At 40.7% G+C, this 13,864-nt stretch overlaps 1 protein-coding gene across 5 annotated transcripts in view; it reads right to left on the reverse strand.

The window, feature by feature from the left end:
- Positions 1 to 13,864, reverse strand: part of LOC122973179 (DNA polymerase nu-like) — a 65,724-nt gene that overhangs the window by 24,691 nt on the left and 27,169 nt on the right. For all 5 annotated transcript variants that reach the window (XR_006399905.1, XM_044340501.1, XM_044340500.1 and 2 more), the window contains exons 19-20: positions 4,841 to 4,898; positions 1,585 to 1,662 (exon numbers count right to left, since the gene is read on the reverse strand). Coding sequence is in view for 4 of the 5 variants with exons in the window: in XM_044340501.1 (XP_044196436.1) it covers positions 1,585 to 1,662; positions 4,841 to 4,898 (136 nt within the window). In the remaining variant the exon portion in view is untranslated. The remainder of the gene's footprint in view (positions 1 to 1,584; positions 1,663 to 4,840; positions 4,899 to 13,864) is intronic.

Below are 13,864 nucleotides of genomic sequence, written 5' to 3' on the forward strand. Positions count from 1 at the left end.
ATAAATTGAAAACTGAAACTAAAACTAATTTAAATTCATGTTTTTAAGAGGACTAACAGGGTTTGATGAGGGAATTAGGCCTGCCATTGTTCTCATTTTGGCTAGCTTCTCTTTTCTCTCTCTGCTCCAGCAGGCATCTCCCAACAGAAGTCACACACAGGTTGCTCAGGGACGGAGACGATGTTGTTTCCAAAATTTTTAAAAAACAAAATGTACCATAAAAAAAATTTCTTTTATCTTTGGTAAAACAGATTTGATAGCCATGTTTTGTTTTGTTTTGTTTTGTTTTTTTTTACTGAGCCATGGATTCTCGGATTCTGCTGAGGGTGGGATCAATAAATAAACACAACACACACACGTGACATAAACACACACGCTGCTTTTGCAGTCAGAAAAGAAATATTCAGATACATAATACCTTTAGACGGGTCTCTTAGTAGAACTTTTTCTAGTGACACTGGAAAGTGATAGTTGTTCAAACACACACCACACACAGACAGAGCAGTTGTTCCAGTTTGTGAAGGACATCGGAGGACATAAAGGGGGTGACTGAGCGAGGGCTCCCTACGAGGGATTGTTTCCATGGCAGCCTGGCCTCTGAGTGCATATGTGTGTATGCGTGGTTGTGTGGGCATGTGTTGGCCTGCTGGCGTGTGTGTGTGTTTGTGAATCCCCGCCGTGTTGTGTGTATATGTGGGATCCTCGCTCTTATCCTGCTGCTGTCCTCTTGCTAACCCTGGTTTATCTGTCTGGTTATGTAAGTGTGCGACACACTGTCAGGGCCAGCAGACACCCTGCGTTCCCCACAAAGCTCTGCCAGGCTGACAGTGTCCCAGCTCTCCCCTCTGCCTACACAGCATGGACCAGCGTTACACCCCCAAGTGACCTTATGATGCCAGCTGAGGTCTCGTCAGCTTAAGAGGTTTTTTAAGTTAACAGTTACAAACTTGACCAGACAAATCCAGTGGAGACAAAATATTTATGCTGATATCAGACTGCACATGCAGAAAACAAAAAAAAAAAACCCGGTCTGATTATGTCCCATTTGATTATGTAGTGGTCAAACTAGATGCTCTCACACTGTCCAAAGGCTGAACCATAAAAGTAGAATTAAAGTCACTGTAACTGCAGAGCTTTTTTTTCTGCCTTAGGTTTAGTTAGTGGCTGGGTCAAAAGTGACTGCAATGACATGCCTGAGCAGCTAACTGCTGCAGGATCAAGAAAAAAAAAATTGTGTCAAAGCATGACAGTGATTTGTTTATCTTTACAAGTTCATTAATGTGTGTTATGTGAGTAGAATCGACATCTGCCCTTGTTTCAAAGACAATCATTTGTTAATCTTTTTAAAAGTTAAACACATTTTTAAGTAATTAAAACTTTACAAAATACAAAATAAACCTTCTCTACATGACATGTTGGCAACCAATATTTTTGGTTTTATTTATTAATAATTAATAATTAATAATTAATATTTTTTTTGCGGCATCTGTGCTTATTTCTTTGCATTCAATAAGGTGACAGAGAAGAGGGACAGTGTTGAATGACAAACCAAAAACATTATGCTTTGACATCACATTTCCCTACCTGCAGCGAGAAAGGTCCAGCCTTCCTGAGGAATGAACATGGCCCGAGGATGAACAGTCACCACTTCTTCGTCCTTTCCTGTGAGGACCAAAAACAGAACCCTGAGGAACACCTCAACACAGCATAGCTCACCGCAAAGGGAACGTTACTTCAGATGTACGAACTATGCTGCATTGACATCTAACATGTCTTGAAGTTTCAATTTCAGAATATTTTTTTCCCGGTAAAAGAAAACTAAAGCCTGTTTTTAGTGTTTTCACTGTGTATTCTAAAAAAATGAATAAATCAAGAATTCAATCAAGAAAAAGCCACAATCCAATGCTGAAAACTGTTTCAGGTCTAATCGACATTTACAATTATTATAGTGATATTATATCAATGGTATTTTGTTTTCTCATTCAGTTTTAGGCAACCTAGTAAACTATTAAAAATATATATTTCTTACAATTTTTTTAATTAATTTTTTTTTGTGAATTTAGTAATTGAATTGTTTTTAATTGTTTGTATCGTACTGTATTGTTTTTTTATATTTTCCTGCCCAGGGACCACAGATGTAAGTTAGCTATATAGCTAACTCAATGGTTGTGTTGTGCATGGCCTAAACTAAACTAAACTAAACTAAACTAAACTAAACTAAACTAAACTTAACTAAACTAAACTAAATCCAAATGTATGATATTGAATAGATTCCAATTGTGAGCCATGTGTTACATACATGGATAAACACTGAAATTACAATTGTAATTGTTGACATGTATGAAATGCGTTGTGCCCTGTTACGTCTCAATTATGTTGTGAGAAATGCTGCCAGAATTCAAATTAAACAAACATTTCACCAAGTAGGTTACTTTTGACAGTGTTACAGCACATTTCAAAACAACCTGATTTAGCTGTAATATTCTGTGTGTGTGTGTGTGTGTGTTTGACAGACAGAATGACACAGAGCGACTCAGACAAACACAGACAGTGAGCAGCTGGGGACCTGGAGGAGCAATAAAGAGAGCTAACACTGACATCAGACTTAATGAGGATTTAAATTATGAAGCCACGACACCCCATTCAGAGGCAAATCCGAATCCAATCAGTATCAGTCAGTCAGGATCACTGCACTCTGCTATGAGGCTATGAGGACTTGGCTGAAGTGCTGACCTTAGTACAGGAGATATGAGGTGGTCCATAACAATGAGCCATCACATCCTACATCAGCATGATGAATATATCACAGTGCATACACACACAAACACATACATGCTGACACTGACAATGTGGCCTCGCTCTCTCTCTCTCACACACACACACACACACACACACACACACTGTGAGTAAACTGGAGCACTGTCACCTCTCACCTCAAGACACAAGAAGATAACTGACTGGATGACAAAGTGACAGAAGGAGGGATGCTGATGGAGGGAAAGAAGGGATGATATGAGGTGATGTAGCAGGGAGAGAGAGAGAGAGAGAGAGAGAGAGAGAGAGAGAAAGAGAGAGAGAGAAGAGGATTTGATGACAAGGTGCTTTGGGCATCTGAGTGAATGAGGAGCAGAGGTGCTGATGTTAGCAGCGCTGAATCACTCAAACACAGAGAGAGAGAGAGAAAGAAAGAGGGAGAGAGCAAGAGACAGAAATAGAGCTGAGTGTGGCACCACTAGCTTTGACTGACAGCTAGTCAATATGGCCTGGCCATGCCAACAAATGGATGGTCACTGTTTTGATGTTTTATTCATCCACAAATGGAGGAATTTAGTATTTGTCCTGCGTGTCGGACACATGGTTCACACTGATCCGGCACCCCCGGAGAAGGTAAATATAATATATATAAATCAAAGCCCTCCGGAGGTGAGATGACCTCACAAAACCATGAACAATGACTGTACTTAGGCGCTGATCATTGATCAAGTAGTGTATGTGCGATGACAGTCAGACGCCCATGACATCAGTTTGATGGATGAAACTTTGGGTGGATGGGTGACTGGGACATCTACTGAGGGAAAGATAGCAGTTCAGTCAGAGATTTAACTTGGTCCAACTAAAATAATTTGGCTCTTCTCATTAACATACAGTACGTGCCCTGAACATCCATGTTTGCTTCTAGTACAGGGAATTTATATTGAGAAAATCTAAAGTAAACTGCAGGGATCTATCTAGAAATTTGACAATAAATCTTCCTTCAAGAAAGAATGTAATGTAAGTGAAATAGGCAATGTGTCAGAGTAAATCAATGTAAGCTTTAGGAAATAATGTCATTTAGAATTTAATTTCAAATCACTATAATTGTACAGAGCAAGTTATTTTAGCAAAATTCATGCAGTCATGCATTGTAATTGTGTTATAATATAATTGCTGTGGAGGCCTCGAGCTACTGTCTCAAAAAATGAAGGGTCAGGATGTTTTTCCCAAAGTGTTTGTGTGGCAGTTTTTCCTCAAATAATGATTATGTGCAACAAGGGTAAGACAAGGTAATTGAAACTTCTTGCAACGCAGGAAGGAGCGGCGGTCTTTTGTTTATTGATGGAGTGTGAGAAACAGAGGAGGAGCGACTAGATAATAATCAGATCTCAGATTGCCAAGTTGATGCTTGTATTCTCATGAAAGTAAACAAAGATGCTACGTTGCAAGTCTAATATGGGGTTTGTACTGGATGTTGCACATGTTTCATTTTCTTCGATGTTTCAAATGACTCTGTACGAGATATGCACAATACACGAGTCGTTGGTCTCCCTTGGTACTTCCCATTTGCTGTTGTTTATTCACTGTTGTTAATGCATGCATGGAGACCGAGAAAAACTTTATTTACCTTTTTTTGGTCCTTATCAAACTGATAAACCAGGAGAAGGTTTTAAAACACAATTAAATCTATTTTAATCCAGCCTTCAGTGCCTTCTTCACATCTTAAATTTTTTTAGATGGCAAGACAAAATTGGTAAAAGAGGAAAATATTCAATTTTTTATGTCACATATTTAAGTTTGACTGAATAAGCCGAATGGAAAAAGTTCTAAACAATTTCATTATGTTAATTTAAATTGACGTTACACGGCTAATTGTGCAATTCAGTGACCAGCCCTTTGCTCTGCAGCAGACTTTTATCATCCTCATAAACCCTCTTTACTGGCTCCCAGCTCATCCGCTTTTGTATGTCCTGAGAGACGTCTCCCTCACCCCCCCCCCCCACACACACACATTTATCACTGTCTCATTCTCTACAAGGTGCGGGAGGGGTGTTTCTGTGCGTGTTAATGAGTGTGTGCACCTTACCTCGGACGTACTGCTTCTTGGTGATTTGAAGTGGTTGTCTTGGCAGGGCCTGGAAGTTCTAAATTAGGGAGAATGCATATTGTAAGCCAGCTGGAGTAACTATCGGCCCGTACAGCGTGTAGTTATACATAGATGTACTTTAACAGTGTCTCATTACTCTGTAGAAGTGGGTCTTCCCCTTTTCAGCAGATAAATTATTCCCTACTGTATAAAAACCCCAAATAAACGGATCTAGCTCTACAAAAGTGAGAGAGGTCAGCTGGATATATCCGCAGCCACTCCCAGCATGCTCCTTTGAGGCTGTAATGAAGGGATAGAGGAGGAGATGAGTGGAGGTGACCTTAACATGTGTATATTTGTGTTCTTCATGTCTGTAGCTACATATTTACAGCACATAAGTCATATTTAGTCATTCATGCTTAGCAATCAAGACCACAGCATCTGACATCTGTGAGAAATTGTTTAGCTGCAAATGTTTTCATAAAATCACAAATTTTATTGTTATTTCTTATTATTTTTAAGCTTATGCTGTGCTTGTTTTCACGCTTGTATGTTGCGAATTTTAAGAGTATCCTCTGATTTTTGCGGCTGCGACAAACCAATGTCCCTATGGAAATTGATAAATTTGCAAATAGATGAAGTTGGACGAAGAAACTTAAAATGTATGGGCTCCTGCAGCTGCAAGTTTTCAATGTTGGCCCAATCGAATTTTCAATTTTTTTATACTTTACCACAATATTTCCTCGCAAAATGACAAAACAGTGTTTACATTACTTTAAAAAAGCTGCCTACTGTTGCTTTTCAACTCAGAATGGCTTCCTGAGATTACTACCATCTATTGCAATAAATATGGATATTCTCAATGCCTGTGTAAGTATATATGGCGCTGGCTGGCTCTGCTTGGCCGGGATTAGACAAACAGAGAGCCATCCTGTGACTCCAGCCAACACCACAGATCTTTCAAGTTTTCAGACACACACGTCTTTAAATAGGAACAAGCCTGATGCTCACTGGGCACTTGGCCCACACTGCATCGACCTACAGAGTAATCTAAGACATTGCTGATATAGACACATGCAAAATTACACGCACAGTATGCAGTTTCCTTTCTGCCTAAGGAAGGGAAAAAACCCCACAAAAAACAGGGAAAGTGATAAGGCACACCAACACATACACGGTGTTTGATGGAATGAAGGCCTGGTTCAGACTCACCAGATCCATTTTAATCCCTGTTAATCCCACTGTATCCACCCTTTCAAACACACACAAACAACTCAAGGTGCAGGTGTGTGTATGAGGAGGTTGTTAGGATATTAAAGGTTATTATGAAGGACATGCAGGACACGTTAATCAGCGTGTACACAGAAACACGCACACGTATACACGTATGAGACAGGCAAAGAAAAGGACAAAAACACACACATAAACAAAATATAACAGTGTTTCCCATCATGGTCAGAATCTAAACTTGTATGTGGTTGATTTGACCCTACAGTGAGTCTACATGATTGTATGTCATCCAGAGAGGGAAAATAAGCTCTCTGCTCCCACCATTCATTCATTATTCACTAGAGAGAGAGAGACAGTGAGGGAGAGAGGGAGGGAAGTAGTGAGAGAGAGAGAGAGAGAGGGAGATAGGGGAGATAGAGAGGACTGCAGTGGCAGGGTGTGGACAGTGGAGAGAAAACATTTGGGACCAGGCACCAATCACAAGCACACGTACACACACACACACACACAGGTTCAGTTATGGTTGCTGCTACAGCTGTACATACGTGACCTGCAGTGTGTATTTGGGGCAGAGTGAATGAGCAAAGCTGCAAGTAATAACAAGTGTTGCCCTGTGATGTGACAGGTGATTCGGCGTGTCAGATGTGAACACTCAGCTTTTCCATCATGCACAGTGTTGCAGTGACGACAGCATAAATCAGTACTGGGGTTGAAACACACGTACAGTATACAGAGCTCGCTGACAGATTGTCAGCATGCGAGACCTCTTTTTTTTTTTCAGTTTATACACACTGTGGGGAGGAAGCCTGACCAGAGTGGCTAAGAAGGTGGTAGGAGGCTGTGAGGGAAAAACCCTCAATAATAGACTTCTCTTTGGTCTCAGACAGAGTTTTGTTGTAGTCTTTTGCAAAAGGATCATTAAGTGCACACTCAAACGTACATGCATGGAAGTGATGACAACAAAGGGGTGAGTGACACCTTTATAACGTGGGGGTAAACATCCTGTGTGTGCGGTTCAAACCAGTTGTATTTTAAGATAAGTGGGTGCAGATGTCCTAGAGTCATGCTGAATCATATACTTTAACAGATATAACTCCCTTGCAGCTGTTGCTTCCTTAGTTACCTGACTTGCACATATACTATTTTCTTGCCAAATACAGAAAGGGGAACCCTGCTACATGTGTAACAAAAATATGTGCAAAACCCCACCCCCCAACTAAATAGTTAACTTAAAGCTATAATATGTGACTATTCCGCATTAAAATGTCTAAAAACAACTAGACCAATGTTATATATTTTGATGAGTTGTGTCCCAAATGTTTCCAACAATTTTCAAACCCAGAGAAATTTGGAATTTTAATCAAAGGTCTGTTTCATTTGGTCGCCTGTCAATGGCGTCATATCCTCTCTACCAGTGAGTATACGTGCACAAGATGCACGCATCGGTTGTCCGCCACAATGGCGTCTACCGAAGGGTATATGCATACAAGATAATACATCAGCATTGTGTTTACCCGCCAGAAACTCAAAAAATCATAAATTGACTTTTATTCAGTTTTAAGCCACATTTTTATGATAAAATGACCAAGATCTAAAAAGTCTAACTGTATCTTTTGACCGGATGAAGGATTTTAGTCATTGGACGTCTGGATCTTAAGTCATCAGAGAAACAAGCTGAGCAAACGTTAGCAGTACCTCGGCTAGCAGCCCCAATTGGACGTCCTCTTTCCACCGAACAACGTCGGAGAAATAAAGGTTTTTTTTTTTTACGTGAAACTGCTTTATTCAGCGTTTTTAATCCCCATGTACATTTGTTTTAGGAGATTAGAACTAAACATTAGAAACCTGCTGAACGTCTGTACCTTTAGTTATCAGAGAAACAAGCTGAGCACACATTAGCTGCAGCTCGGCTCGCAGCTCCTACCAGACGTCCTGTGCCTGCCAAACAGTGTCAGAGAAACACTGATTTTTTACGAGAAACAGCTTTATTCAGTGTTTTTTAGCTGTTTTAATCACTGGATTTGTTTGTTCTGGAGAGGAGGAGACGTCTGCAGATAATTTGGCTCCCAGTAGAAACATCCTGAACGATGAACACTGTAGCAATCCTAACATGGAGAAGCTGGTTGTTTAACAATAAAGACAACAACTCCCATGATCCCATGCTACTTCACAACATCATCAAACTCCATCTTTTGTTATTGTTTTGATTGAGAGACCCCTAGTGGTAGAAATGACTCATGCTTTTTCTGGTTTTCTGTTATTTATATACTGTTATAATGTTGGATATCTATGTTAAACATGGTCATAGTTCCAAAACTTGAGGTTAACTAATGTAGAAATGCTCCCTGGCAGGAAAAGAGGGACAGAGATCAAGAGATAGAAGAAGATAAACAGAGACAGAATCAAAGAACTGAAGAGCAGAGATGCAGAGGCTCTACAGTACATGCGTCATCACAGCTTGAGACAGGATGAATGAGAAATTGTAAAATATGTCTGGGTCAGCTTGCTTTGCTCACTGCTGACTGTACAGTTTAAAACCCACACGCAAGACTATATATAGACACAATCACTCAGCCCAGCACTGGTCAATATACATAAAATAAAAGCGTCCATGTACACACACACACGTACACACACACGTACACACACGTACACACACGTACACACGTACACACACACACACACACACACACACCAGTGTACACAGAGATGTCACACACAAGTGAAACACAACAATGGACCTTTAATTACACACACACACACAAAGTGGAAAACAAGCAGACATTACATTTACATAAAAACCTCTGAGCCCTCTGTATGTGTGAATTATTGGCCAAAAAAAAAAAAAAAAACCTGTGTTCCCATAGAAAGGAGCTGCCTGTCAAATAAGGCAAGTACACTGCACATGTGCTGTATGTGGGCCTTTGTGATAAAAAGACACTGATATACACCGGCAATAGACACTTCATCAGTAGCAATAAGAAAACTGTTCGATAAAATGTTTGATAGTTTCACTTAAATGCTTAATGGAAACCACCATGAAAGTGTATAATCAATATGCAAAGTTCGGTTGCATGAACAAATCCCAAGCACGCTCCCGCCTGGCTCATAAACAGCCTATCATATCGCTTGATAATGGATTGTGTTACGAGTGACACACAAACAGTGTTCATCAATCATTTAACAGGCGTGTTGTTCGGTTGCACTGTCGACATGTGACACAACAACAGAAACAGCGCGGAGTGAGAAAATGAGTGCAGACGATGAGGAAATTATTGATAACATAAGTAAATAAATAATAAAAAGTTTATTAAACATATGTAATTAAAAATGATCAACAATAATTATTGATGAAACATTTTATTGTGATAAATTTTTCAGCTATATTGCCCAGTCCTAGCTGTACATGAACGGTCTTTCACAGTAAATACACGTAAAGTGCAGACGTGCAGGATGACACATGCAGGCTGTCTGTCTAACACACAACTCATAATGCAACACACACCACACCTGCTCTGTGTGTGGTCAAAGTCATTATCACCCTTACTGTGTCACGAGGAACGGAAAACCAGTTCATTAATGGACACTGTGGGAGTCAGACTGAGAGTCAAATGCACACGTACACACACACACACACAAACACATGATTTTCATGTATCCTGTCCTCTAAATGTCTAAAACTAAAACTGGCTTTTACAGACATAGAGGAACAAAAACACCACAAGTATGTACAGATATCAGACACAGAGAGCAATAAGCATTCATATGGTGTGTATGGCACATTAAAATGCACAGACACGCATAAACAGACGGCACACACACACACACACACACACACACACACACACACACACACACACACACACACACACACACACAAGAACACTGGCAATGCAGGACGGGCTCCATTAAATGATGATGCTGATGTTGTTGTTCCTTCCCTAATTACATCAACGAGTGCAAATTATACAGAGCTGACACAAATACTCGTGTGTTACCCTCTGTTGCACACACACAAAAACATACAACATAAATATTCCTAGGCACAAGAGACAAAACACACACACACATATAAACACTACATGAAAATATGTCTGTCCACTGCCAAACAAACCACCGCACATGCTTGTGTTTTCTCTCTTGGGCTCATTGACTCTGAATGGGCCACTTAATCATGCAGATGTGCTTGCTTTCAGTGTCATCTTTCCTCTACTGACATCATGAGAAGAATCGTTCCTTATTCCCCATAACAACCCGCTGTTTGTATTCTTTATATCTCCTCATGTACTAATATGGGCGCACAATGGCCTGATAATGAACCTGCAAGTGGCTCCCATTGGTCCTCCAGCGGGTCTGCATGGACCCCACAAGAGCCTGACGATGACACTTGCTGCCAAAGCACCTGTTAGCCCTGTCGACCCAAGGATTCATGTTTTTAGATTAGCGTTGATTGAAATATTCATGATGGCTCGGATAAAGCCCCACTTCATTTGCAGGTAAGATGCAGATAACTAAACAATCACTTAAAGTATCGTAAAAGGGATTATACCAGTGTGAAGTCTTAATGAGTAGCTCGTGTTGATCCAACGGTGTTTAATTACTGTATATTCTAGTCTTTTTTTTTGTCATGCTGATACATTTGTGTTGGTGGGCCAGATGTTTAAGGAGGATTCTCTGATCTGGATCCATGTTTCACACCAGACTGAATGTTTTAACACATCACTCTCAAAATGTTTTTCTCCCAGACGAGTTTCAATCATCCAATTATCCAATCAATCCAAACCAATTTATGCTTCCTGCTGGGTGTAATGTCAGCTACCTAAAAGCTCTCCACTACTGTTTACCTTTCTACAGCAGGGTGGCACGGTGAATATTTAGACCATCATTCAATCAGAGAGCCTCTGGTTCAAGCCCTTTGTTTTGCAAACACCTGCTCTGCTAATGAGTCCGTGAGCAAGACACCGAAGCTGACTGAACGCGATGATCTTCCTTTGAAGAAGCCAAATGTTGTTTTATAAAAAAAAAATCTTTTCACCTACAGTATTGTGTTTGAGGAAGTTCAGTACAAGTCTGTGTGTGGCTGGTATTGCCCTGACTTGCAACTATAGGTCTGCAGGCACCTTGCACAGATGGTAGACCACACAGCCTTTTGTCTACTTTTAGTATATTTTTATTTTAAGATTGGACCGACCAGTCCTATTTAAAGTGATTCACCCAGCTACATTAGTACATCTGCCACTAACTTCTATCAGATTGTGAGCGCAAATTGAATGAAAGGTGCACAGCAGATTTGCTATGTGCTTTCATGAACGTAAATCTGGCCTGGAGAGAGAGTCTCTGAGGACGACTGCCTTGTTAAACAGATGGGGACGGCTGAATTGCTGCGCTGGTGTGGGGTAATTTAATCACACTGCATCAGTTTAATGACTCATCACAGAACATATGCACACATATAAACACATGTGCATGCCTGTGTACACACTCACAAGCATGTCTGCTTGTGCGCACACATAAAAACTGACACTTATTTTCATTCGCGCCGCAACTACAAACAAACACACTCGCCAAAACCCATCTGCTCCGCATGGGGAGAGATAGATCGGCACGAGGCCGCAAAACCCACAGCCAACGTATCCATTAGATGGAATGAGGTGACTGATGGGAGGGCACTAAGACCCAGCGTGGAAGCAGGTTCCTGCCATCAGTTGCTGCCTCTTTGAACTCTGGGATTGCTCCTGATAGCTGTGCTGAATAAAGCCAGTGCATCTAACAGCGGCCCTGGATGATTGGTTGATGTGACAGGGCAGATAGGGAACTCTAGCAGCACATTTCATGGCAATTTAATTTGCCGCTGTGATTATACCCAAATGTCAGCATCATTATACACCCAGGTTACTGCCGAAATGTATCGGAACAACATTGAAACTAAATGGACAAACATAAAATATGAATGACTATGGAAAAAAAAAGACTTCAGTTTATGAGTGATTGTGCTGCAGTCAAATAGTTTTCATAAATATTAAATTCTTGCACTTTACTATCACTTTCAATAAGAACATTTGTGCACATGATAGAGTGAAGACCTGACGGGGATCATCAGAAGCATCCCAGTGGGATTCCCTTACATGGCTGGCCGGAAGAAACATCCAGCAAGAGTCACAAGGAGTCACAACAAACCATTCAACACCTTAAAATCTCTGCATGTCAGAACGGGTTGAAAGCTCCAGAATAAACTACAGTAGTGACTGGAGATTTGGTTTTTTTGGATTCTGAACAATAGAAATACACACAAACACACACTAACCTCTCCCTGCCCCTTTCTCCCATAAGTGGGTAAATAAAACAACTTGTACTGCGTGCTATTGTGTGTAGGAGTATGTCTGAGTGTGTGTGTGTGTTCAACCCTGCCAGGCAGTCAGCTTCAGTGACGTACTAAGATCAGCCTTGAGAGGACTTTCTGTAAGATCAAAGCATTTAATGACTAAATGCAGAGCAGTTTTAAACTTAACATTAAACTGCTTGACAAGCCTTGAAGAAACAGACACAGCTTCACCGTCATAAAACAAAACAAAGTTAACATCAATAATGCAGCAATGCAATGAGTTGCTATTTCAAATATTCTGTCTACATTAAACTGGAAGATTTGGATCAGTCTAGATCAGTCCTAGTTCAATTTGTACCATATGATTGTAAAGGGGTAAATGTGAGCAATCTACTGTATGTGTTAAATTCCCTCAGTTAAATTATAGATTTTGAGTCTTGCTGTGGGAGGAACTGCATAAAAACATAAAAAAACAATGTGTTATAGAGGAAAAAATGGTGACAAAAAAATAAAGGACACAATAGTTTCACATGATCCCAAATGTCACAGTGGAACAGCATGTTAACATCTGTTTTTATGTTTATTTGCATGAGTAAGTGAGTGAATTTATGTACTTCTGGGTGGTATGAGTGTATAAATCTTTGGACGCCATAAATGACTCAGGCACAAGCTGTTACAGTGCAGAGAGAGAGAGAGAGAGAGAGAGAGAGAGAGAGAGAGAGAGAGAGAGAGAGAGAGGGAGAGAGAGAGAGAGCAGACGATACAGGGCGGAGTGCTGCACCAAGGACCCGGAAATCTGAATGCTGCTCCCCCCTCTATTGCTCCAAGCAGTCAGGAAGAAGGTAGAGGAGAGGGAAGAGGAAGTTCAGTCTTATTTGTCTTCACTGCCACACTATAAAAGGAAAAGAGAAAGAGAAAAGGAGAGAACAAGAAAGATGTGAAGGGATAAGTACATGAGGAGAAATAATAGAGCGAGAGGACAGATAGAGAATTAAAAAGCCAGAGCAGACATTGAAGAATGAGAAAAAAAAAAGGGTGAAGGAAAGAACAGACAGAGACACAAAGATGTAAATACCGTAGACAGAGTAGTAGCTGAGGCTCACAGGCTGCACATATTTTTTGCTTTTAGCAGATAAGAACAGATGAGGCAGAGCAGAAAGGCCCCTCTTCCCTCTGCGGAGAGAGACTCACTCCTCGCAGAGCTTTTTTCAGCACCAGTTTACGGCTGGCCTGCTTTTAATTCAGGCATCCCTTTGTTGCTGCAGTCTGGCTTCACCTCGATTGAACTCGCGTCAGATGAAAGCTAAACCCCTCCGCAACACTCCTTAATTTGAATATGTGTGTGTGTGTGTGTATATGAACTGTATGTATGTGTGTGTGTGAGCCTGCGTGTACAAAAGCAGCTCCCCTCTTCTCTCTTAAAACCAAAACCATAAACTGCTGCTGCTTCTTCTCTTCAAAGCGGCATAAAG

Source organism: Thunnus albacares, chromosome 22 (assembly GCF_914725855.1).
Source record: "Thunnus albacares chromosome 22, fThuAlb1.1, whole genome shotgun sequence".
In the NCBI taxonomy this organism is placed as follows: Eukaryota; Metazoa; Chordata; class Actinopteri; order Scombriformes; family Scombridae; genus Thunnus; species Thunnus albacares.